Source organism: Neomonachus schauinslandi, chromosome 13 (assembly GCF_002201575.2).
Source record: "Neomonachus schauinslandi chromosome 13, ASM220157v2, whole genome shotgun sequence".
Lineage (NCBI taxonomy): Eukaryota > Metazoa > Chordata > Mammalia > Carnivora > Phocidae > Neomonachus > Neomonachus schauinslandi.
The window spans coordinates 24,329,008-24,356,440 of record NC_058415.1 but is presented as its reverse complement, the minus strand read 5'-3'; the positions used below and the strand labels follow the sequence as shown (position 1 = coordinate 24,356,440).

The window sequence follows — 27,433 nt, the reverse complement described above, 5'->3', positions numbered from 1 at the left end:
ACAAACTGATTCTAAGGCTCATTTGCAAAAGAAAATGCTCCAGAACAGCCAATAAATATGTGAAAAAGAACAATGATAGGGTAGGGTCCTTGTTTTATTAAGTAGCAAATCAAGGCATGTGAGCTATAATAATTGAGTCCTTGTAATAGACACATATAGTAATTAAGATAGACACAGGAATAGGAAAAGAAACAGAACAGAAAACACCCAATCTCAAATTGACCCATTATTTGTGAGTATATGGTTATGATAAAGATTGTATTTCATATCTGAGATAGAAAGATTACTCAGGCATGATTTTTTGGATTTTCTTTCCACTTGGAAAAAGAAAAAAAAAAACTAAAGACCTACCTCACAGCATATAGGCAGTTAATTCCAGATGAATTCAAAAGCCCAATATATTTAATAGTCTATAGAAGTTTTAGGTACAAATTTAGGAGTCAAACAGGGCTTCCTAAGGAAAATATAAACAGAAGTAACAAAGCAAAATGCTGGCAAATTTGTGCAAAAATTAAACTCATGTTCCAGAATATTTGGTTTGCTCACTGCACAGAGTAGATTTTTAGTAAATATTTGTTGAATGAATGAGTATAAAACAAATTATAAATAAATTAAAATACAAAGTAAATAATGGAAGAACATTTGCCAAATATGTAACAAGTACTAAATATGCAGACTACATAAAGTGTGATGGTATAAACCCAAAGCTAAACAACTCAATAAAAAATGTGAAAAGACCTTTAGAAGGAATAAAAATAAATGGCCAGTAAACTCATAAACAGATGCTCAATATCATTAGTAATAAGGAAAATGTAAATTAAAACAAGGTGTTTTTGTTACACGAGAAAATGGTTAATACTGATAATATCCAATTGATGAGGATGAGAGTAATATCTCTGGTGGGGGCATTATAAACTGGTAAAGCCATTTGGGAGGGAAATTTGTCTTTCTAAATTAAAAATGCCTGTGTCCCTTCACATGCTAAGGACAGACAATCTGCTGGGTATAATTGAAGAACGGTAAAAAAAGGATGGTAATTTAACCTTTGGATTCTTTTTAGTTCTTCCATTTTTGTTGAAGTGCTCAAAAAAGTAGCTGGAAGGTAATATAAAACTTATGTTTGAGATGATATGATTACATTTTTGTTGTTGAATTTAAATTCTCTCTAAAGTTATCAGCCATCGCTCATTTGGACTCATCTTATTAGTTTTAACTTTTTCTCCATATAGAATAACCTACTTTATATATGAGATTTTGAATTTTAATTTTGCATTGGGCAATTATATGCTTCATGGGTTAGTTTAGAATGATTAACAATATTCAACATCAGAATTTATGAGATTGGTGAATTCAGAGAAAGTGTCTAGGAAACTTAAAGTATAAATCAGAAGTAAAAGTGTAGATGTGTTTTTAAAAAAAAGGCCTATGTCTCTCGATCCAACAAGCTCATCTCTATGAATCTATTGAAAGTGAAATTTAAGAAAAAGAAGATAGTAGGAAGGGAAAAATGAAGCGGGGGGGAAACCAGAGAGGGAGACGAACCATGAGAGACTCTGGACTCTGAGAAACAAACTGAGGGTTCTAGAGGGGATGGGGGTGGGGGGACGGGTTAGCCTGGTGATGGGTATTAAAGAGGGCACCTACTGAATGGAAAAAAAAATATGTACATACATACACATAAAATTAAGTATATCTGTGTAATCCAGGTAAAAACGAAGATTTAGCCATATCTGAATTGGAATGAGGTAGAAAATGGTCCGTTTTTCCCATCCTGACCTCATTCTTATAATTTATCAGATTCCCTTTGGTATTATCTTTTATATTTTCTCAACCCATTCTTCCGTCCTTCCCTGCTTCCCTCCTTCCTTCCCTCTTTTCATTTTTTCTCCCTTTCCTTCTTCCATTTCTTTTTTCCTTCCTTCTTCATTACTTAATTCACTTGTGCTCTGTAAACCTATATGGGACCAAAGCCATGAACCATGTTTATAGGCCCTTAGGAAATACAGTTTAACAACAAGAGGAGCTTAGGTGTTTCAGTTTCAAAGGGCTCCTAGTTGCAGTTTATTTGTGTGAAAGTTGGGCAAAACACTTTTTTTTCGGGGCACCTGTGGTGGCTCAGTCGATTAAGAGACAGACATAGATCTTGGTTTCTGCTCAAGTCATGATCTCAGGGTTGTGAGATTGAGCCCCATGTCTGGCTCATGCTGGGGCTGAATCCTACTTGAGATTCTCTCTCTCCCTCTCCCTCTGCCCCTCCCTTTACTTGTGCTCCTGCTCTCTCTCTCTCTCTAAAATAAATCTTAAAAAAAAAAAACCAAAAAAACACCTTTTTTTTTTCTCTTTTGGGTATTATGAGGTTTTGATGGTCTCCAAAGCCCCTTAAAGTTTCAAAAACAAAAATAATTTTAAAATTTTATGTTCGCAATCTAAGTAAGAATAAATAGACAACAAGAAATGTTAGGAGGAAAAAAAATGTCAGCAATGTAAGTATTTACATATAAGGCCTGATTAATAAATGGTTAATAAAATATTTTTCCTATCAGTGCAAATGATTAAGCCAAGGGCGGTAGGTGCTATCAGTAAATTTGAATGAACAACTTTGGTGAATGTGTAAAGGTGGACATATTAAGAATGGACAATAGAGATTTGCCTGAAATATTTCCTATGAGCTCTATTACTGGATTATTAGAAGCCCCATCCTGATTTCTTGTAGGTCTGGTTTCACCTACAAGTCAGTCCTATTCTTAGTTTGTTCTTTCATACATTATTCTGACATAAAAGTGACAGACATTTATAGATTATTTATAATAATATATCTCTGCAGCCATTTTTCCAAATATCCTTGAATTACCCTAAACTATTATTGGAAATATTTTTGTGAATAAAACTTAATTTAGGAAAACACTTCAAAGTTTACATTGATTGTAGAATTGAGTGCTGCTTTATTTCCATAAGCATATCAACTAAAATACGGAAATATAGACTTTTTGTCTTTGCACTATGAAATATGATTGACAAATGCAAGATTTTTTCATAAGGGGCAGGTCATTTGTTATTGGGACTGGTATTCTACATATATATACATATATGTAGATATATATCTACATATATTTACATATATATCTACACATATATCTACATATTATAGATATATATGTATATATATGTAACATAAAAAGTTAAGATGTCTTAATTATTTAATGATAAATCATCTTTTTTCAACTATTTTTTTTTTACTGTTCAAGAAAACATTCTTATTGCGTGAGGTATTATTATTAATTTTGAAATAACTTATTTCTCCACAAAGTGTTCTAGGGTTTGCACACAATTTGTGCTATTATTGTCTTCACCTGAAATTTCATATGTTATTAGCTGACACTCAAATCGGGATTTTAAGGGATCAATTGCATTTGCTTTTTTTTTTTGTCAAAGACAAATAATGGCTAAGGGCCTGGTTTATTAATAATGAAAGAGACTAAGAACCAGTACCTGGATATTTGTAAGTTTCACAATACTTCCTTTTTAAAAAATTGTGTTATATGGCACAGCATGTATTTAGTTTAAAAGTGAAAGTGAATGTTCCATGATTCATTGTTTGCGTATAACACAAAAACTAATGATGTAATATATGGTGATTAACATAACAAAATTAAAAAGAAATGAAAAAAAAAGTGAAATTTATCCAAGCACAGGTTTATATTATGCAAGGTATATATTGCAGCATTGCTTATAACACTGAGAATTGGAAGAAATAAAAAGCCTATAATTCTGGCAAGGCTAAATAAATTATGTGGGATACATACAGTCATTAAAAGGAACAAGGCAGAGCTAAAGTATTGACACTGAAAGATTTTGGATCTATCTTGGAGTTAAGAAAGCAAGTAAAAGTTTCACATATCAGATGATCCCTATATATGAAAATAGATTATTTTAGATGAACATGTAAGTGCAGAGGAGGCAAGGATGTGTACTAACTGGTTACCTCAGGGGAAGAGAGTAGGGTAGAAGGAGGTGAGGACACATGTTACATTTATTATATGGTTATATTTTATTATGTAATCATATTTTAATCAGATCTTTCACAATGAGAATATTTTCCTAGATCACTTGGTAATAAAGAGAAAAAAGAGCTTTTTTTAAAAAAGATTTTATTTATTCATGAGAGACAGAGAGAGAGAGAGAGAGAGAGAGGCAGAGGAGAAGCAGGCTCCCCACGGAGCAGGGAGCCCGATGTGGGACTTGATCCCAGGACCCTGAGATCATGACCTGAGCTGCAGGCAGACGCTTAACCGACTGAGCCACCCAGGCGCCCCAGGAGAGAAAGATTTATGTCAAAACTGAGAAAGAGAGGGAGAGGGAAAGTAGGGGAGAGAGGAAGGGAGAAATCAAAGTGCATTATACATTAAGAATGTACTATAAAAATACAGACCTAGATGAAAGACCCACTTCCAGAGAGGTTTTCTGCTTAATCCTGGCTGGTACCTGATTAGCCCAGCAGGGTAGTTAAGATCACCTTCTTGCTCTATTTATCAGACACTGATGCTGCCAAGCACCCTGAAGGGACAGGGGTGCTTGAAGATGGCTTCGGCTTGTAAATCAGGGTGGAGAGGACCCAGCTTCTGCATAATACATGGTGCAACTCAGCCATAGAGTACCGTTGAGTCAAGTTGCTGGCTGGCGTCTGTAGCGCTCCCTCCCTAAAGTTCTGATGGCTCCACCTGGAAGCCTGAGGTGGCACGTAATTTCTGTCTCTGATGGTGCTATTTGTGAAACATGTTTATGTGGCATTCCTTCGCTTTCCAGCACTGCTTGAAGCTAATCTAATGAACAGTCCCCTTGCTGCTGAATAATTTCATCAATGGAGAACGTATCTTCTATAGCATACGGGGAGCATACCAGGAACCTGGCTTTTGCTCCAGTGTAAGGAACAGAAGGAGAAAAGCCACAGGTCCCATACCTATTCATGAGGCCAGTTAGGATGCCTGCCTTCCACTGCTTTTGTTCTTCCAAGGACTCTTCTTGCTGAGGGATTAGTTTGCTCAAGGGCCGCCATAACAAAACTACCCACGCTGGGGGGCTTAAACAACAGAAATCTTTTCTCTCGCAGTTGTGGAGAATAGACTAGACCTTGAATGCAAGGTATCAGCAGGGCCATGCTCCCCAACCCCACACCCCTCAAAGGCTCTAGTGGAGAATCCTTCCTTGCCTCTTCCAGCTCTTGGTGGTTGCTGGCTGTCCTTGGCGTTCCTTCCTTGGCCCGTAGCTATATCACTCCGATCCTTGTCTTCATCTTCACATCACCTTCTCCCTGTGTTTCTCTGTGTCTGTGTCCAAGTCTCTTCTTTCTCTTATAAAGATACCAGTCATTGGCTTTAGGGCTCACCCTAACCCGGTATGACTTTGTTAATCACATCTGCAAAGACCTTATTTCCAAATAGGGTTACATTCTGATGTTCTAGGTGGGCAGGAATTTCCAGGGAACTACCCAGCCCACTGCACCAAGTGACCTCCCCTCAGACCTCCCACATCTTTGAATATTTCTGTTTATTCTTTTGGTTACCGTCATGTCTTTGCTTTGTGGCTCATTTCTTCGCTTTGTGTATGTGTTCTTTTTTTGTGGAACTTGATCATATTTTTTTTTTTTTAAGGGAAACAGATTTTTTTTTTTTATTTTATTATGTTACGTTAGTCACCATACAGTATATCGTTAGTTTTTGATGTAGTGTTCCACGATTCAGTGTTTGCGTTTTGATAGTAAAACTTTATGCATTTTACTTCTCCAAGCCCCCATAGTGATAGGAACCCCATCTCTGACCTCTTGGGGCAACCTGTCCCATTGACCTCATTCATATACTTTTCTAGTCCTATCTCCAGTGTTTAGTTTGGAAGATTTTTCCCCCTGGTCCATGGCTTAAGACAGGGCTATGCATGTAATCTGTTTCCAATTGATGCTAGTGGACTAGAATCAAAATGCTCCTTTTAGGGAGTAGGTAAAAGAAGTTTAACTGCCATGTTCTTTATTTTTATTTTTTATTAAAGATTTTATTTATTTGACAGAGAGAGACATAGCGAGAGAGGGAACACAAGCAGGGGGAGTGGGAGAGGGAGAAGCAGGCCTCCCGCAGAGCAGGGAGCCCGATGTGGGGCTCGATCCCAGGACTCTGGGATCATAACCTGAGCCGAAGGCAGATGCTTAACGACTGAGCCACCCAGGCGCCCCTAACTGCCATGTTCTTTAAAAACAAATCAAAACACACAACTGACCAAAGCCCATTGCATAGATCAAGTAACTGTAAGTCCCCAACTGTTGTGGTTTAGTTTTGGCTGGTTTCATTCTTTCTAGTTTGCCTCATTCCATTGCTTCTTTCCAGCTTTGGAAGCCACCTTCTATTACTCTAGCGATAACTCAGTAGGTTTGGCAAGGCATCTCTCTTTCTTCCAGGTACAACTGTTTCATCGAAAATTTCCATGTTTAAACCTTGTATCAGAAAGTCCATGCAGTTCAGGTCTATAAATGATTTCCGTGTTGCGTTTTTGTTTTTCCAATGTGGAAAAAAATAATGGTAACAATAGGTGATGACCAAAAAGCCCTGAACTTTATGGGGTGCAATTCTAAATGGCATGCACTGATAAGCCTCAGATTTATACTTTTTACCCTTTTCCTTATGTTATGGTTGGTGGCAACACTGATGTCATTTTGATTGGGTACTATGGTGGGTTCTTCGGCTTCAGGGAGGACCCAACACTCTTCCTGGTTGGAAGGAGTGTGATGGGATATTGAAGAAAACAGAAGGAAGAGAGCATCTCCCATATGTAGTTGGGGTGCACTTCCAGGGGCTCCCTTCAGGAGCACCCATGTTGTTTCATGAAGGACCACATGATTCAAAACTACAGGTTGTGTTGGTAGTCTAAATGTCTGAATGACAACCGCAATGGACCAAGAGATTCCATGCTTGGTGTATGAGCACTGGAGGTGATTCAAACATGGGTCAAGTGGGTAGTTTACTCATGTTTCCCTTTGGTTGGAAAACCTTTATAACGCCTCATTTTTGGATGCAATTTTATAGTATAAAGTCTTAGGATGAAGTTACATAAGCAATTGAATTTGGCTGTTATAATTATCGTTATTACTAGTTGAGTCACACCTACCAACATGACTCCTGAGGGTGTAGTTAGTTATACAACATCTGCAGCAATCAGGCACCTGGATCTCCTGTCCTCAGTTTCATGTACTTTTGCTGACTTTCTTTTCTTTTTTTTTTCCTTCGGCTAAAATTCTCAGGTCATTGTACCCTACACTCAGGGAGCAAAGTGGGAAACCAAAAAATTCATTTGACTTGCTTTATTGAGATATATGCTTTATTGTGGTGGTCTAGAACCGAATCCACAATATCTCTGAGGTCTGCTTATATAGGGCTAGGTCAAGTTGAAGAGCTCTCCCTCATCCCCATCAGTTTCTTTTTTGCCTTCTAGAGTAGGAGCAACTCCTATGGGTTGAGTACTTAGGTCTCAGGCAGCCTGCTGGGTGCTTTATGTCATTAACTCATTTTGTCTTCATCATTGGCTCTATATCAGGGGTCAGTGAACTATGGCCCCTGGGCCAAAGGCAGCCAGCCATCTATCTGTTTTTGTATGGCCTATAGGCTAGAAGTAAGTGTCCTACTTTAAATGGATAGGAGGAAGAAAAAAAGCAAAAGACAAGACTTTGTGAGGTGTGCAGATGATATGAAATAAGATTTGCGTGTCCTATTGGAACACAGCCCTGCCCATTGGTCTATGTCTTGTCTGTGGTTGCTTTTGCACTATACCAGCTAAGTGTAGTAGTTGAGACAGAGACCTTGAGGTCTGCATAGTCGAAAGTATTTACTCTCTCGTCCCTTACAGAGATAGTTTGCTGATCTCTACTCTAGGCAATTGGTTCCATTATTATCCCCATTTTGCAGAGGAGGAAATGGAAGCTGAGAGTTTTCAGTTTGGCCATAGCAATTTGTCCAAACGCTGAACTTGAGGTTAGAAGTGTCGGACCTCAAAGTCCTTATTAGAGCTTCTCCTGAACAGCACAGACAGCCAGAGGATTCCAAGAACGTGTTTGTGAGGCAGATACTGCGTGATCCAGGATCCCCTATGAAGTTCTCAGTGCATGCGTGTGTGGGTGAGCCTATGTGTATGCTTCCAACCCAAGAGAACTATAACAGGAGGAAGATGAATTAAATACAATGAAAAAAAAACCCACCCTCTCTGCTTTGGAAGTAGAGACAACACGGTGCCAGTAGCCTCTTGGAGGCTGCTGGTTGTCCTTTCAGTAGAAGAGTGACGGAGCGATTAGCACTCCCAATGATGATGATAGTTAACAGTTGTTGCTGAATGATCATAATCGTTTCCAACGAGAATAGAGCAGTCCTTAAGAGAGCAGTTCTCCGGCTGGCTCGTTAAAACATATCCCAAGAGTTATAGTTTGTTGAATGAGTGAGTAATGGGCTGCCCTTTTGGTACTCAAGTGTCATTTTGCGCATGTGCAGAGTTTGTGCTCCCGAGCGCTTTCGTCCTGGAAAAAGCAGCACCGATGAAAAACATCGGTGTCCCACATGTTGCACGTGTCCTGCATGACGCATGTGTCATGCATGTTGCATGCACAATGGAGTGGGGTGTGCCCCTCGGTTCTCACTGTGAAGCCCCCGCCCCCTCCCTGAAAGACATAGGAGGGACACTGTTCATTTGATTAGGAATAAAAAAAGGTATCAGTCGTGCTATAAGGGCCAGGAGCCCTGATGACTGCTTGGGGCCCTTTGGAAAACAAACCTCATATTTGCAGGGTTCTAGAGGTCTTGCTGGCATCAACAAACCCTTTGCTGTGTTTCTCCAGAGTCTTAAAATCTGACAATGGAACATTGTTCCCCCAATGGACTCCTAGAGGAGGGAGGCACAGGAGAGCCATAGTCCAGGTATAGACCTTGCCCTCACATCTGCTGGAGGCATCAGCTCTAAGCTTCACCTGCAGTTTAAAGGAATTTAGGGAGGGGCGCCTGGGTGGCTGAGTTGGTTAAACTTCTGTCTTGGTTAAGGCTCAGGTCACGATCTCTGGTTATGGGATCAAGCCCCATGGCTCCACGTTGGGCTCTGCGCTCACAGCTTCAGATATTCTCTCTGCCCCTCCAACCCTGCTCACATACGTGCTCTCTCTCTCTCTCTCTCAAATAAATAAGATCTTTTTTAAAAGATCTTATTTATTTGACAGAGCACAAGGAGGGGGAGCTGCAGAGGGTGAGGGAGAAGCGGGCTCCCCACTGAGCAGGGAGCCTGATGCAAGGCTTAATCCCAGGACCCTGGGATCATGACCTGAGCCAAAGGCAGACATTTAACCAACTGAACCACCCAGGTGCCCTAAAATCTTAAAAAAAAAAAATAAAGGAGTTTGGGGGGATTTTTTGTAGTTGTCAGCCGGAGTGTATATGATAAAGATCAGGTGTTTACATGTATATTGCTAAAGTTATGTTTTTTGTTTTCCTATAGCTCTATACAATGATTAGAGGAAGACTCCTGCCTTTTATGAAAGGCTGCTAAGTGATCTTTCTCTCTCAATCTCTCCCCCTCCCCCGCAAAAAATCCCCTCTATTTGTTTGTTTACAAAGATTTGAGGATGGTCGTTGGTTAAAAATAGAAAGTCCTCTTCTTTGTTTTCACCCAGGACCCTGCTCAGCGAATCATTGCATGTCCCCAACCCCATTTCTGGGCAAGATCTCAAAGTGGAGATGAGAAAATCTGTCTCTGCTTTGTAAACGGCTGTCCCTCTCCCCGTATTCTCAGTGCTAACCAACTACCAAAATGATAATACCCCAGGATCCGCTGATGCAAAAAGGGGCCACTGAGCTGCCCTGTGGAGAGGCTTGGCCTCCCCAGCCCTCATGTGGCAGGTAATGGACGTCTGCAAGAGGGGCCTTGCTGTTCTCAGCACAGTGACAAGCTCTAGGCATTTTTAAAGTGGATTTTTGCCTTTTTTGCCCTCCTCTGCTCCTTAGTGGTATTCTTGTTCTTAGCACTGACATGGCTGAGTAAATGTTTTTCAGCTGAGTTCAATTCAGTCTTCTCCATCTTCTCTTATTTCAGCAGGAGTAGGATAAACATCCCAACAAGACAAAAACTCGGATTTAGGCCATGTGCCATGTGCACTTGCCAAGAGCCTGTCCAAATACCTGTGGAAGGTAGATGCAGCCCCTGGTGTTGGCCCCTCTTCCAGAGCAGGAAACAGAATTTAGGTGGCTTGTTTGAGGTCACTGTTGGAAGTGCCCCTCCAAATCTGGGGACTCATTCCCTGGGGATTTGGGGTTGCCACCACCCCATGGGCCCCTGTCATTGATGCTAAAGCCTTAGCACCACAGTAGAAATGGGGTAGTGTCTTCCCTCATGGGGTGACCATGCTCCTCGGTCTAGTAAAGACACACAGTGGCTGTTCCCGATGATACTGTGGTCTAGGGTCCCGGTGCAGGGTGTGGGCTCCACGCCTGGTGTTTCCTTTTCCACAGGTAGCTCCTTCATCAGGTGTTTCCAGCTACTGAGTGTGCACCGGATGGTTGGCACAGACAAGAGTAAACTCCTTTACTTCATCTCTTTTCCCCTGTAGCTTAAGAATAAGAAGACCTGAAGTTGGAATGGCAGAGACCCCTGGTCTCTTGGAGAAGCGGATGGGCTCATCTCCACAAGGGGATTTCCCACATGTCCCAGCCAGCTGCCAGGCTGACCCTGGGAAGGCTCCTTTTGTATATAAATCCAAGTTCGCTTGCCCAATGCACAGCAAAGCCAATCACTGAGACATCAAATATGCAGCAAGGAAAGGGTTGATTCAAGAGGCAGCCAAGCAAGAAGACAGGAGGGCAAGCTGCAAATCTGCCCCCCCAAAGCGGGGAAACTCAGGGATACTTAAAGGCAAAGAAAAAAAGGATCTGGGTATAGGGGAGAGGAGCTACATGACATCAGAATCAGATAATAAGTAGGGGAGGGTTGTACTTGTTTTCTGTAACTGTGTGGCTCTGCATTGTCATTGGCATCCTTAGTATGATCTGAGGGTTGAGTTTTAGGCCGTTCTGTGTCAAAAGTTCATCCAATGGACTCACGCATGTGCTCGAAGAGATGGCCAGTGGTCCTGACCAGTTCTGGCCAGTTTCTTAGTGAAGCCTTGAGTCTCTGCAAAACAATTAAATCAATGTTTTGTTATCATGGTGTCTAGGAATGTCATCTATGGAAACATGGCTGCAGGCTGTGTTAGGAGAACAAGCAGATTTGGGTAAAAAGTTACAGTTGCACTTATGAGTCCCATTAACCCTTTGGTTACCTGTTTTACTTTTTCAGCAGTCACCCAGTTGGTATGGGTGCATGCCAGTGCTCCAGAGCTGGGCTTTTGATCCCAAACCAGTGCTAACATATTTGGGGGTGACTTTTTCCCCTCTTCTCTTGTTTAATGACTTAAAATTTTAAATTAAATTTTTCTCTCGTTTGGTTTTCTAGAAGGCAGTAAAGAGAATTGCACCTTACCTGAATGAATTTGGTTATAGTGGGGAGGAGAAAAGGGAAGAGAGGTGGGGGTGGGTTTATTTTCACCCCTTAAGTCCTTTCTGCTTTATTCTTTTTTTTTTTTTTTTTTTAAGATTTTATTTATTTGACAGAGACCGTGAGAGAGGGAACATGAGCAGGGGGAGTGGGAGAGGGAGAAGCAGGCTTCCTGCTGAGCAGAGAGCCCGATGTGGGACTTGATCCCAGGACCCTGGGACCATGACCTGAGCCGAAGGCAGATGCTTAAATGACTGAGACACCCAGACGCCCCCCTTTCTGCTCTATTCTTGACTGAGCATTTATGACTTTCTAATGTCCTATATATTTCATTTATTAATTTTGATTTTATACCTGTTTATTCCACTAGAATGTGTCTTCCATGAAGACATAATTTTTATCTTTTTTCGGCTACTATTATTTGTACATCTAAACTTACAGCTAATATCTCCTAGGTATGCAATAAGTATTTGTTGATTGAATTAATTAATACTCCCTCTAGAAATAGCAATTCTAATGAACTCCAGAGTCCCTGAATTTGTTTTAGGTGTTGAAGGGCAGAAATTGAAGATATAGGACCAGAGGTTTTCAAAAATCTAAATCATAGGAATTGCCGTAATCATTCAGACCATGGACCTTCTAGACCAGTGTTTTGATGGGATGAATGTGATGGCAGGGCACGGCCTTTCTCTTTGACATCTGCCTCAAAGCTTGGGGTTAATCGTTCATTCAGCTAGACAGAATCCATCTTTCATCAATAATTAGCTCTGGGGATAAAACATTGAATGAGATATATGGCTCCATACTCTCATAAATCTTGTCATCCATAACTAGATCAATATTTTTTGGGGGGGAATTATTTATCTTTTCAGACTGTTCCAACCCTGTCAAGAAGCATTCCTTAACTTTACTATTTACTTTGTCATATAATTTTGCATCCAGAACCTTAAGAGCGTTTCTCAAGGAGGAGCCTACTGCCACATTGGCCTCTTCAGGCTTGGGCAATGAGGTTGAGCTTCTTGTCAGCATGGGTCCCTGGTGCTGCACATGGTTCACTATCTCAAAAGCACGTGCTCCTTTTAACTTACAGGGAAACACTTTTATTGGTGACATGGGGTCAATGATGCAATGGGTCAGTATGAGAGAAAGACATAGTAGGGGTATATATGATGGTAAAAGAAAATGGGATAGAAAATTTCAGACTTGAAGTGTCTCTTTCTAAGTTTTTTTCTGCTGCCTGCTCTCCTCTCTTCTCTGATAATGGGTCTAGTGGTGAGTGTACCCCTAACACCTTGTATTAATTTCTCCCATGATCACATCCTAGAAAAATGGAAAGAGATGTCAGATGTGACTTTCTGTGTAACTTAGCAACAGCATATATGAAAAGGATTAAGAGCGTTGGTCTATTATAAACTCAGAGTGAATTAACATTGAGATGAGGCTCTTGAGGGGGAGCCACAGTTATGTCCAAACTGAGGCTGGTGACGATCTCCTCACCCGAATGGATGTGGCAACCCCTGGGGCCCTGGGCTTGAGGAAACAGAGACCAGAATATACCCAGAATGAAGGCACTCAAAACGGGGTTTGGATGAGGAGCAGTTGACAGGATGGAGGATGTTTATTATAGAGAAGACTCAGAAGGACTGTAAGCGCTGCTTAAGAGCTTCCTTCAAGTGATGGAAGGGCTTTGCATATGGGAGAAGCATGAGACCATTCTGGAGCCTCTGGGCTTAGAATGAGGATGTGTGGGTAGAAGGCGGGTAAGGCGTGTTCAAAGATGGCTGCCCGGGGAGCTGCCTGTCTCAGCGCCTGATTCCTTAGGCAGAATGGGAGTCCTGACTTATAGCCAAGGAGCTCAGATACCTATTGAAGCCAGCCTAGGGCAGAGTAAGCAGATAGGCTGACCAGGAGGAAGAGCAAATGACATCTCTAGTTTGGGATCATCATCTGTGATCCTTCTTTCCCCAATTTGCCTTCAGTGGGGCTTTTTGTTTTTCAGCTGCCTTTGGTTTTTATTTTTTTTTTTTAAGTCTTTACCAGTTTAATTAAGCATGCCATTCCCACCAGTACACAAAATGGTCTTAACCTGTTGGCGACAGTTGTTTGGGGAGTGATTATTCCATCAGGAAAAGCATACTTCGCCAAAAACAGAATATAGACTTTACAATGCTCTTTTCAAAGAGTTTTTGGTTTTCAACGTAAGAGAGAAGAACAACATTTAATTACCGCGTCCCTTGCATACGGGACGTATGACAGGCTGTACCAGGTCATGGACGAGAACTGCAGTTTGCAGAATAACAAGCCCAGTTCCTTCTTGTGCCACCAAAGAGCAGCACGCAAGGTAAATATGAAATGCGAAAGCATCATAATTGTTGCAAGTAATCTTATCGTTTCAAACGTTTTCTTCGGTTGCCTCATGGGTCCCATTATAAAGCATGTACTGGCTAACACAGCGAGATTTCCAAATGTATAAAACACTGCAGAAAGCTTCATGCCACCAAGAAGCCCCAGCAATCCAGTCCCGAGGATAGAGAGGAAAATGCCGCACACGAAGCAGATGACCAACCACTTCAGCCTGGTGTTGAAACTGAGGGAAGAGGCAGCCAGGACCTGCACAGCCAGCCCTACTCCTCGTCATCCTGGCTGCTCAGGAACCCCCACAGCTCCTCCATGGCCCTGCTCCCCACGCACTGGCGGCCCCGCTTACGGGACCCCGACACCCTCCCTAATTTTTCAGCTCCCTTTAAAACATTTGCCCATACCTATTGACCCCAAAATTCAAATCTTGGAAGTTTGTATTATAGAAGTAAAAATACAAATATTTAATGACATGTGCACAAGGCTATATATAAATAAAATTGTATTGTAGAAATGTGGAAACAATCTGAATGATAATTAAAAGAGAATAGTGGAATACATTCTGCTGTATCCATAATATAAATTATAATGCAGTTAGTAATGACAATGAGTTAGATCTAGGACTATTGTCCCAGAGGGATGAGCAGAATATAGAATAAAGTGAGAAAAGCAAGAGAAACATATGTAGTGTGATCTCATTTTGTGAGAATAAATTATAATAAAAAAATCCCTCACATATGTAATCATATTGGCATATATTTGTGTGAGTTTGGCAGAAAGGGTGGAAGAATATAGATGAAGTTGTTGACGGTGGTGGGAGAGTTCGGGGTAAGGTGGGTGGGACTCAAGGGACAGAGGGGCAGGAGTAGAGACAAAGGGAAGGAAAGTGAAAGGGGATGGTTTATCCCTTCATCTGTCTATCCATCTGTCTGTCTATCCACCTGTTACTTGTCCATCCATCTATCCATCTGTATCCATCCACTATCTTTCCATCTGTCTACTATTATCAATCATCTTCATTGGCTGTGCTGAAACATGTATTAATTTTGAAGACTAATAAAAGAAAGAAGAAAAAGAAAAATTCCTTTTTTATGTTATTTCCATTTTTTGCTCTGTTGTTCTTCTCTTATGAAAACTGTCTCAACCTTTCTACTAAGGACAATCCAGAGATTTCATAATAATAAAAAAAAATCAGGTTTAATCCTTTAAAGGTGGTGACCTAAACAAATTAAAAGAAATCTGGGAAATGTGTAATGAGTAAATATTTTGAGTCAAAACTGAAATTCTAGATATCATGAAAGAGAAATGACTTGAGAATCACTGCTATTTTTTCTTTGTTCTTTGCTGTATAGATGGTGTTTATTTTTCTCCTAGTGCTCCAGGAAAAAATGTTTCCTTAAATCTAGGGAACACAGGTTTGGGTTAGGAGCATCCAACTCAGTTAAAAAATTTGCTAGTTCCTGGTGGGGAAGTAGGGCATTGAATGGAAAGAGTTCTGACATCTGTGTGTGTGGGCGTATGTGTATAATCGGTTTTTCTCTGCTGAGATGGTCAGAAAGATGCTTGTGTTTTCCTGTGATTTGGATGCTTTCTTTCAAATTATTTTTAAGAACTGTTTTCCATATTAAATTATACTCATTATGCATTCATATTTAATGCCGATAGTTCTTTCCACATAAAGAATTTGTCTACATACAGAATAGCCCCAGGCATTATGAGATGGCTGGGGATTTAACCCCTCCTTATTATGAAAGAGGATTTGGGCAGGAATAGGATCCTGTTTCATATTTGCATTTGGACGTAGACTTGGAGTTGATCCCAAGTAGCCGTACCGATACAAAGGCAAAACACAAGCGGGTATGTAAGATCCATAGAAATGATAACGCTAACCACCGTATTTCTTTCATTTTAAGATGTTCATTTTATATGCTAATTGAAATTTGAATGTATCTTCCTGCTCTGTGTGCATTTATTAGATTAATATTGTAAGTCAACACTGTTTTTATAATTAAGGGTCTCACAAGTCCTGTAGAATCCACTTAGCTGGTCCATGAGTTTCAGATATTTAATGCACTTAGAACATTCTAGAATCATGAACCTCAGTCTGCGCAGTGCTGTCTTGATTCATACAAATCAGGAAGTTATAAAAGTGTTTGTTTTCATAGTGACTGCCTCATAAATAATACTAAAATAATACTAAAAATATACAAAGTAGGATCTGTACATGGCTGACTCCATTTTAAAATTGCGATTTTAGTTCAAAGGCACCATCGTTTTGGGAAAACTAGTCATGTGCAGTGACATTTTTCCACCTCACAGTCTGAAAAATATCTCACTAGGCCCAGACCTGAGTGGGCAATTTATCTGTCACAAGTGGGCGGGAAGAATCGGAAGAAAAAAATGTTGTTTGAAGCTATGACCTGGCGAGAATGTGATGTGGAAAGTTGTGCTAACTGACTAGGTTGCTCGTGTCCTGCATTTGCTTTGGGCGTCCTGTCAAGCATTTTCTTTGAGTTTAATTGTCACTGTGGCTTTGTTTTCTTGGGCGTAAGATCTGCTTCCTCCAGAAAAATCACCTTTTCCCCTGCCCCCACCCCCCAAGCTAGGCTGCAACTTCACGGCTGACTTTCCTGTGTGTGTTGGAGTCCATGGTCTTTTGCTGCTTTTCTCATGCCTTTTCTTTATGATGTTTCAGCTCATCCACCATACACCATGTGCTTTAGAGTGAAATTCTACCCACATGAACCCTTGAAGATTAAAGAAGAGCTCACAAGGTATTTTTTGTTTGTTTGTATGTTTAACCTGCACCTTTAACCAGCCAGGACCTCCAAGTCCTACCAGGCTAGATGTGCCTCCTGTCTAGAGCAGAATGTCTCAACGAAGCAGATACTCAGTTTGGCATTTTGGCTTGGAATGTTTCTCTCGCACTTAATTGTCTTGGGATTTTTCAAACAGTTGTCATTGGGAGTGTAATTAACTGCACACAAAAAAAGCGGTGGTTATAAGGAGGAGGTATTCTCTGAAAACATCTGACAGTGGGGTGCTAAAAATAAATAGATGACTGTCTTTAGGGTACAGGCAAATTCATAGCTAGTGCAGCCCCTAGGGACAATCTTTGGGATCTGAGCTGTTCTGGAAGGGAAAAGATCGCTGGGTCGCACTAACTGCTTGTCACCCCACATTCCTCTTGCTGAATGGTTGACCATGGGGCTGTTTTCCCTCCACTTGTAGACTCTTCTCAGGCTGACATGGAATTTTCCAATTCTCCGTCTCCTCCCTTCTGATCTTCCTGGGCTGGGGCCATATTCAGTCCTCCTCCTGGGGTTTTGCTTTTGAGAACAGCCCCAGCCAGTGCAGCTGAGTAGGGTCCCAGGAAGGCGATAATGCTTAGTTCTTGACGAGACTCTGATTAGGTGACAAAAATCACTGTGCACAATCATGTCTTGAAATAATCAGCATAGGTCCGAATGCAACAGAGATGCAAGGTGATGCATTGGGTTATTGGATATTTTGCTTTCTCCTTATTCCCGAGTCTTCAGTAAAGCTTGACCACCGTGGCACCGAGGTGACTTGTAAGGGAGCAGATGGTGCCATTCTCTATTATTAATTTGCATACAGCCATTAGTGAGGTCTGTGCTTAGGGATGGGGGCAGGTGGAAACGAGGGACACATAAATAATGGCCATTATAAGTGGTGGTGGGCATTTTGCAATCTGACCTGCTTTTTAAAAATATTAAGGTAAAATTCACGTAACATAAACTGATTTCACCACTTCCAAGTGTACAATTCAGTGTCGTTAAGTACATTCATATTGTTGGGTAACCATCACCGATATCTCATTCCAAAACATTTTCTCATCACCAAAAAAGACCCCTGTACCATCATAAATGAGTCAGCTGCTCATTTATTTTGCCTATTCTGGACATTTCATATAAGTGGAATCATGTGATATGTGTCAGGGGCTGCATGAACTACCAAAAAAAAAAAAAACAAAAAAAAACCAAAAAAAAACCCCAACCAAACAAAAAACCAACCATGTTTGTCCTGCCCTCTGGGTACCGATAATGTAATTAGAAAGATTAAATCAAATACTGATGCCAGGCATTATTTAGTCAGATGTCAAAATGGTTCACTTTTGTCATTTGTTTTCTTTATAATCTTGTCTGGAGGATAAAAATTGAATATGTGTCACGATGCAAGTTAAGGATGGATCTTTTGTTGTTGAGAAAAGTCCCATTTGAAAGTAGAAGAATACGAAGTGTTAGTTAATAACTCCAGTCCAATTCTTCTCAATTGGATTTGCTAGCATTTCCCTGCATTTGACTGAATAGCTGAGGTATGAATAGTGGAAGGTTGTGAACATTTTTATGTCTCCAAAGGAAATTAAGACAATGCTCTGTCCTTGCACAGACAGAAATGGGCTTTTCTTAGTCAAAACAATCCTTGGAATTCAAAACAAATCTAGAAACTGTGGAATGCCCCCGGTACTTACGGTTTAAACTCTATCTTAAAATCAGAGAGGGGGACAAACCATGAGAGACTCTTGACTCTGGGAAATAAACTGAGGATTGTGGAAAGGGAGGTGGGTGGGGGGATGGGGTAACTGGGTGATGGGCATTAAGGAGGGCACGTGATGTGATGAGCACTGGGTGTTAGACGCAACTAATCATTGAACACTACATCAAAAACTAATGATGTACTATATGCTGGCTAATTGAATTTAAATTTTAAAAAAGTTGCATTCTAAAAAGTTTCATTTTTCTTTTGATAACTTGTTATTTTGTTGTAAGGTTACTATAAAGTTTAAGAAGAATTTGCTACATGAGAACTTAAGATCACGTTCATGACCTTGCTTAGAGGTAAAGAAACATTGGGGAAAAGGCAGATGGGAAAGAGTGAAACAACAAATACTCATAAAAAAGGATATTTGAGATCACTTTTTATCCTTCATTTATCTCTCCATTCACACAGTCCTCTTAAAATTCTTTAGATCTCTAGGGCTTTTATAAATGTTGGATATAATTGAATGTAATCAAAGTATTTTTGTTTTGTTTTGTTTTTAAGTAAGCACCATCTTTAAATTCATGTTAGATAGAGAAGCAGTATTGTTAATGGTGGCACCAGAATGTATGCCCCAGATCCTCTTATGCTTTTGTTGCTTAATCTTTTCATAAAGGAGTGATACTAAAAGGAGATGCATTATTATTATTTTTTGGTGGCTATTATATTAAAAAATGAGTATCTGAACCTGAAGCTATTTCTAAGGCTCAGTGGATTATGTCGAATGCACAGTAATCCATGATTATCTCTAGAGATCACTGATCCCAAGGACCCAAGCTTGGATGTTATGAAAGCAGATTTTCTTTTCTCTGGAAGCTTCCGTCAAACTTAATTTCAGAGATATGAGATGAGAATCCAAACCTCTCATTCATCAGTACATAGCTATTTGAAACTATTTTTCACTACTAACCTCATCAAAAAGGAATGCTTCTTGTTCAATGTGTAACATTTAACAAGTAGACAAAAAACTTCATTTGGCCTGGAAGTTTGTAGTCTTTAGAAAAGGAAAGATTGGATCCTATTTGGGTGACCTTGGTCATCTGAATGGTCTATGGCCAAGGGCCACGAACTGAGGTCTCCAGACCAGCAGCACCTGGGAACCTGGCCCCGGTTCCAGACCTGGGACAGGGCTCAGCAATCGGAACTTTCATGAGCCTTCCAGGTAATTTTAGAGCATGTCAGAATTTGAGAGCTACTCTAAGAAAGTTGATTTTCAAAAGTATTAGCTTCTTTTGGCAGATGCTACAGTGCACACCTCAGTGGGTTTCGTGTATTCCCAAAGTTGTGCGACCATCGCCACCATCTAATCCCAGAACGTTTCTATCAGCCAGTACCCATGCAGTCATTCCCTGTTTCTCCTCCTTGTCACCCCGCCTCCAGCCACTAATCTACTCAGTCTGTCTAGATTTCTCCATTCTGGACATCTCATGCAAATAGAATCCTATAATATGTGGCCTTTTATGTCTGGCTTCTTTCCACTTAGCGTACTGTTTTCAAGGCCCATCCATGCTGTGTGAGTGGATCCATACTTCGTCCTCTTTACGGCTGAATACTATTCCATTGTGTGGATATTCCACTTTATTTTATCCATTCATCGGTTGATGGGCATTTGGATTTTTCTACTTTTTAGTATTATGAAAACTTGTGTACATGTTTTTGTGAGGACCCAGATTCCAATTTAATTGGATTTGGGGGCAGGGTCCACAGCTTGGTATTTTTTTGAAAAGCTCCCCCAGGTGGTTCTAATGTGCAGTCAGCGTGGAGAACCACTGTTTTGGAACCTAGGTACTCAAAGTGTGGACCATGGGCCTGCAGCACAGCCTCACCATTAGAAAGAGTTATTAGAAATATGGACTCCGATGCCCCACCCCAATCTCCTGAATCAGATTCCACATTCTCGAAGGATCTCTGGGTAGTTCATGTGCTCACTGAGGCGTGCGAGGCTCTCACATAGGGAGCTCTACAGGGTCCTTACCTACCAAGTGTAATGCTGTTTCTCTGGCAAATTGTGTACCAGACTCTGCGTGAGACATTTCTTAGGGACTGCCTTTATTCCCTGCAAACAATTCATACAAAGTCAGGGACAAAGAGTGCCTGTCAGTTGAGCCTCTGCATTATGCCCAGAGCCCAGTATACAATGTAAAGCAGGTGTGGGACAGAGACTCACCAAGTGGACACAGCAGTGAGCCCCTAATACTTCAGTGTGTCCAGTGTGCTTTAGATGATCCAGCGCCCAGCATTGGGGAGCTCCAGTGCCCTTGGGCCGACAGCACTCGTGATCTCAGCACCTTAGTCACGCTGTCTGAATGGGGCTGTGCACATGGCTCCTCAGAGACTGAGTCGAGAGCAGATCACTGGAGCACTGGAATCGATAACTCCAAGAACCCGGAATAAAAAAAAAGATTGGTCTTTGAGAATTAAAGGAAACTAAACAAAGAATCTGCACACACCTTACCTGCAGAGTCACTTTAGTCAGAAGCAGTAGACTGCAGGCGTGAGCCTTGGAGGAAAGAATCAACTTGGCTAAGAGATGGAGTAAATCTGAAGAGGGCTTGATCAGCCCGGAGAATCAAAGGGGCAGTGACCAGGTGAGCCTGAGCCAGGGGTAGCAAACCCACCTGTGCCCTTTTCCCCTGGCTGAATTGGGCCTGTGTGTATTTTTTGTTTGGCACTACAGTGTTTTTAAAAACAGAATTGGTTCCAACATTTAAAATTCAAAGGATTTTCCCTCTAAATCCAGTCTCTGATTTTCTGGAAAAGCGGGCTGTGCTTGGCCTGTTTTTCTGCGCTGTGACCCTGGGCTGGCTCTGTGTGGCCAGCTGACCCTTCATGGGAGCCCGCGCTCTCCATTCTGCCCCCCAGACCCCCTTCGCTCGGCCCATTTCACTCATGATCAGGTTCCCCTGGCTCTGTGGGCACCTGAGTTCGCTGTCCCTGGAGAGGGGGACGGGGCACTAACCAGAGGACACATCTAGTTGTGAACAAATTGGCTTTCTGGCCTCATAACCAAGTCCTTTTGAGATTGATTAACGTGAGTCAGTCTGCCCCGAGACTCCTCTCTGGATACCGGTCGAGTCCATTCGTGGACTCTCCATTTCACACACAGTGTGGGCCACCTGTACTGGGGGGAGGTGGGGTTGGCACCGCGTGGGTGTTCCTTCCAGGACCCGTGGCTGCTGGGCCCTGTGGCTTTCCTCTGTCCTCATGTCTCTTTAAGAAGGGCCAGCCGCCCTCTGTCACAGTCACGTCAGATTTCCTGAATCCCGAGGGCCCCTCGGTTTCATCTGCTTGCCCTCCGAGGGGCTGGTGTGGTTCTGGCAGTGCGCAGGTGGATAGAGCATGAACAATCCTTCCACTTCTTCCAGGCCTCAGCCGAGACTTAGGGTGACTCTCGCTCGTTTTGTGTTGCAGGTATCTTTTGTATCTGCAGATTAAAAGAGATATTTTCCATGGTCGACTGCTCTGCTCCTTTTCAGATGCGGCCTGTCTGGGTGCCTGTATCGTTCAAGGTAAGTGTGGCCGTGGCTGCCCGCCCCCTCTGAGGGGCTGTGGGGTGCTCTGAGCTCTGATCACCGGGCGCGGTGCCTGACGGGTACATTGAGGGGGAAAAGTCTGTTGGAGGGAGGGAGGTGTCAAAATGGTTTGAAATAAAATGTCAAAGCGTGTATATATATAAATGCATTTCTCTCTCTCTATATATATACACATTCTATTTATTCTTTAGAAATACTTTAAAAATTAAAAATTATACACAAATTATAAAATTATACATATAAATAAATATAAATAGACAAAATATATACAAAAATAGATATTATATATAATCCTATGTGTAGAGACGTGTCCATGGGCAGCGTCTCGAACTCTTCAGTTTTTCTAGCCATGGAGCACGATGAGGAGAGCGCCAGGCTCACAGTCTGTCATATTCAAGTCGAGTCTCACTTCCCCATCTACTGGCTATTTCAGCACAGACAAATTATCTCAGCTCTTTAAGCATATATTAAATGGGGTGGCGTGCCTCCTTCACTGAGACTTATTTTCAGGGCTGAACAAGCCCCAGAGTGGGGGGCAGTGGGAAGCAGTAAGCACATTATGACCCAGCTGTTGGCTTCTGGATGTTTCCACCTATAAGAAAAAACCATGTGGAAAGTGGTCTCCTGGGCCGAAGGTGGTGCACGGCCATGGGGGTGGGCTCAGGACCCGAGCGAAGAATGACTCAGGTGTTCTGTTCCCCTGGGCCAGTTGGGAGGCAGCTGGAGCAAGGCCTGTTGGGAGGGACCCAGGTGATCCAGCCTTTTGTGGTGTGAAAGCTAATGACGTATTTATGAGAGAAGGGGAGGAGAAGAGAAGGGAGATGGAGAGGAGGGGAGGGAGAGAGAGGAGGACAGTTATCAGGTAAGTGATCATGTCTTCTCTATAAAGGGTCTGGAATAACATAGGCACTTATGGGTCATAAGCACATCATGACCATCGTCTGCCTTCACAATTCCAAGCTTCATTCACAGCTTATGAGAGACACCGTCATTCTCCTGGGGTTCCACTGTCACCCACGACTGTCCCCGTGGGGTGCTCTGTGTGGTGAAATAGTTCCTTGGGCCCTGTTTCCTGGTGTGTGTGCTTTCCGAGAATTCTGAAGTGTGTCTGTGTTGCTTTCCCCTTCCTCTGGGATCCATCTAGTGCTGCACAGCAGATTTTGGCAGAGGTGTTAAAACCCTTGGAGATATTCAAGTTTAAAATCGGAACTACAGTGATACGGTGAGGTGATGGGAAAGAGTCCTTCCCTCTGCCCTGCGGTGGAGTATGTGCTTCCCCAAACCTCTCTTACAGCAGAGCTAAGGGATGTTAAAACCCATAGTCTTCCTCCTTCCCTTCGAGGTTGCAAATTCCTGATGAGAGTGCACTGTCCTCTGTAAGGGAAAAGCAGATCAATACTAATCCAAGCACCAGACCAGCACAGGAGCATTTCAGAACACATTTAGGCATTAGTGAATCACGGTCAAGTCTCCAAGGACACTGCTCGCTGTGGATCTGTAATGGGAAACTCGCCATCCTGTTTTATGTTTGAAATAAAGCCACCAAGTCTCCCTCTGGACAATCAGGGCCCTCGGCGCTGTTATCCCTGACCATGCGCACCGATGCTGTGGAGAAGGTAGAGCTGGAAACGGACTGGCAGACCCCGAAAGGACCTTTCCGCTCTAAGATACAGCATTGTCCATGAGCTGTTTGTAGCAAATCCAGTAAAAGCTGGATTCATGATGTTCTCTGGTGCTTGGGGTGATCTTTCAGCAGCTCTAGAGATCATTGAAATGCAGATAAAGATCTGCTTTGGTGGACCTGTTTATGCTTACAGAGAGAGAGGGAATGTGGAGGAAAGGACTCGAAAGCAGGAGGCCGTGTGACTTTTCAGTGGCTTCTTATTCGCTAACCCTCTCTGAAGGAGTTTGTTTGAAGCTTCAGAATATTCTCAGTATATAAAACACAGGCTGCACCCAGAGTGCTGCTACTTTTATGTACTGAATACAGCGAGCCTATTCAATACGCGCAATGCATTTTCTTTCATAATGCAAATTGCAACACAGATACACAAAACCCTAGGAATCTCTTTATTTCTTTACTTGGTAAAAATTGTATCATTCCTGTTCCTCCTGCAGAACGGCAACATGGTGGGATTGTCAGTCTTATCTCCTCTGCCTGGTGTGTTCCAGATATTCAGAATTGAATTTGAACTCAGTTCAGATATCACTTCCTCTGAGAAGTCTTCCTGGGCTTACTAAAGTAGCCTCTCTCCTGCACCACATTCTGTCTCCTACCCCTGTTTTGTTGTCTTTTAAGCACTTCTATCTGAAATTACGTCGTTGAGCTGTTTGGGGACTTCTTATGCATTCCCTCGATGTAGAATCTAAACTCCACGGAAGTAGAACTCCAGGGGCATTTTTCACCATAGTATCCCTGTGTCTGGCATGCAGTAGGTTCTCCAGTAATGATGTTAAGTGAACCAGGGCATTTGCCTAAATTGCACCGCTGTGTGCTTTATTTCTCTGCTTGGGAAAGAGCAGCTGGTTCCCTACCTCCTTCATTTATTTGTTCGTGTTCTCTGAACATGTATGGAGCATCTGCTAGGAGGCAGGCACTGTGTCAGGAAGTCCCTGGTTGGGAGGGAGGAGGGGGAGAGGGACAGACAAGTAAACAGGCAGTGTGATGATCTGTGAATGGCTCAGTAGAGCAACAGCCAGGTCCCTGCTATGACCTCAGGAGGGCTTCTGACCCAGCGAGGGTGGTCAGGGAAGGCTCCTGGGGGAGTTGGCCCTGGAACATCCCGTCTCTCGTGTTCTTTTGGAATGAGTCCTCTCTGAACCAGGGGAAATGCATTGCCAACCTTGCCCTTTTTACTTACCATCACCTGATAGCACTCATCCTTTTGCTTCAACTCTTCGGATTTTTCTGACAGTTAAATTCCCTTGGAAACATGCTAGGGCCTGTTTCAGATTGCAAGCCATCCACTGTGCATTTGTCACAACTTTATCCTCCCTTACCAACTCCTCTTGATAGTCTGAATAGTTAAAAGTCCTGAATCATTTATGAACTGCCTTTTGCTTCAGGTGAAGTCAGTTAAAGTCCAGCTTTAAGGGACAAGAAAGCAGGGCATGTGATGTGGGAGGCATTGACATTTACCTTGCTGGCAACCTAGTGCACGTTCCATGGCATTTCTTCTCTTAGTTTTCTGGCATTTTCCAAGCTACTCATTTGCAGTGTTTAGCAGTACAAGTTCATTTTATCTCACAAGTTTTCCTGAAAAGAGGGCCAACCCCCCACCGCCCTTGCCAGACAAAGCCCTCCCTCACCAACCACCATGCAAGCTGACATTTGCATTGAAAGTGACCCAGTTTTGTATTGGTGGTCCATTCTCTATGGAAAATGGAGGCATTGGGTTATATCGTTTCCTAAATTTTCAGGTCCATAGCCGGCTCACAGGGTGATATGTATGTGTGGGTGTGGGCATAGGTGTGTTATGTGTGTATCTTTTGAAACTCAGGTTGAGTTAATCATCAGTTGATGGCTTATTCTCTTCACTGATCCCTTTGGGTCCATCAGTTGATTGATTGATTGGTTGATTTTCCTTTTCATTATTCTCCATTTCCATCCCGAAAGGCAACGACGGGGTTCATAAAGATCTTCGACTTTGCATACATCCTTATCAATGATTACACTGTTTGTGTGTATATACTTCTAAGTTTTGTAAATTAAATGGGGCTATAAAACTCGTTTTAATTAACATAACAATAAAAAATTAAAAGTGATCCATTAAAAAAAACACCTCATTTTAATCCCATTCTTATGCTGAAAACACTGTTTTGGGGATCTGTTCAGGTTTTGGGGTTTCCATCTATTGCTTTTAATTGCTACAGAGTATCCTGCAGAGTATCCGTTTTATTTGTTGTTCCCACCAACAATGAACACCCAAGTTGCCTTCATATCCTTTCTTGTACTTAGTGTTTTCCTAGAATATATGCCCAGAAGTGCGATTGCTGGATTATAATATTTGACTAAATATTCCCAGCTTGCTCTTTAGAAGAGCTGCACGCATCAAGGATCCTCTAGAAGTGTACAAGTATTTCCATTTCCTCATATCTCTGCCAACACAGAATCATTCGACTTCTTAAACATTTTGCCAATCTTATAGGTGTAAAGTGATGTCTTGTTTTGGTTTCCATAGTTCTGACTACTGATGAGTTTGAGCATCTCTCTATATTGGCTATTTATATCCTTTGACCATCTTCCTATTGGTCTTCCTACCCATTTTCTTATTGATTGTTAGGGACTTCTTCTTTATTCTAGATATCAGCCCTTGTCAGTGTTGGACTTTGCAAATATATTCTTTCAATTTGTTGTCTGTTATTTTGACTATGATGACTTTTAATGAACAGAAGTATTTTAACTTAATTTGATTGATTTCCCTCCTATCGTTGATGGTATTTTGGGTCTTATTTTAAAAATCATTCCTCATGTGGGATATGCACTTTAGGTAGTTTTAAGAACTCTGTAATTTGAATTCTATTAGGAAGCTTTAAAGAGCTTTGCTTTCCTCCCAGTTTTGTCCTTTTGTAGTCATTAGATGATTCAACAATGAAAGGACAGTAGATACAAATTACAGAGTTGGATGTGATTTTGCAGATGTGCTCAAGGCATATTGATTTTTATCTACTACAAAGTCATGTTGGTGATCAAGTTTTTCTAATACAATTTTCCCACCCTCTTTTAATCTTCTTTCCCGGCCAGTTGTGCCTGAGACACTTGCCCCTTCTGGCCCATTTTCTGATCACCTTTGCTGATCCTGGCTGTGGTTGGTGCATATTTGAGGTCCATCCTCTCCTAGACCCTCTGGAAGCTCAGAGATGTGCCAGCATTTCTTCTTGCCCTTAAAGACCCCTGGAGGTGCTCTGTATTAGAACCCTGCAACAACCTTCATCTGATATGGTTGCCCATGCTTAGATTTACATTCTTTAATCTAAGGAGCATTCCATTTATTTTTAACTGCAGTCTTTTTGGGTGCCTTCATGTTGTGATTTTTTTTTTATTGGATGCACCATACTTGTACAAATCTCAGAACAGGCAGTTCCAGCTGTAGAATTCCTAGACTCAGAAAATCAGCTATGAAAGGAACCCTGAGGGACATCCAGTGATTTCCCACTAACATCCTAGGGAATGTTTGGAAATACTGGGGGGCATCTGTGTTGGTCACAATGCGGAGGTGTGCTACTAACACATAGTACCTGATGGGTAGGGTGATAAATGTCCTAACATGCCTTGGAAGGTCTGAAACAATAAAGAATTGTTTAGCTCCCCAAATGCCAATAGTGCCCCATTGAAAAACAACTATTTAAATTCCTTTATTATATAGATGTAGAAAACAAGACTCGAAGAGGTTAGCAAGTACCCAAGCTCATACGGCTAAATCTGAGTTAGAATATGGGCT

At 41.8% G+C, this 27,433-nt stretch overlaps 2 protein-coding genes across 2 annotated transcripts in view; one reads left to right on the top strand and one right to left on the bottom strand.

Moving 5' to 3' along the window:
* The window catches only part of FRMD3 (FERM domain containing 3), a 311,407-nt gene that overhangs the window by 179,128 nt on the left and 104,846 nt on the right, over window positions 1–27,433 (top strand). Inside the window, exons 4-5 of the mRNA XM_021677924.1 lie at window positions 16,595–16,673; window positions 21,871–21,968. Coding sequence (XP_021533599.1) covers window positions 16,595–16,673; window positions 21,871–21,968 — 177 coding nt within the window. The remainder of the gene's footprint in view (window positions 1–16,594; window positions 16,674–21,870; window positions 21,969–27,433) is intronic.
* Window positions 13,735–14,213, bottom strand: LOC110569921 (vesicle transport protein SFT2A-like). Its single transcript, XM_044920727.1, is given in 2 exon segments — window positions 13,735–14,168; window positions 14,171–14,213. Coding segments are annotated over 2 exon segments (477 nt in total).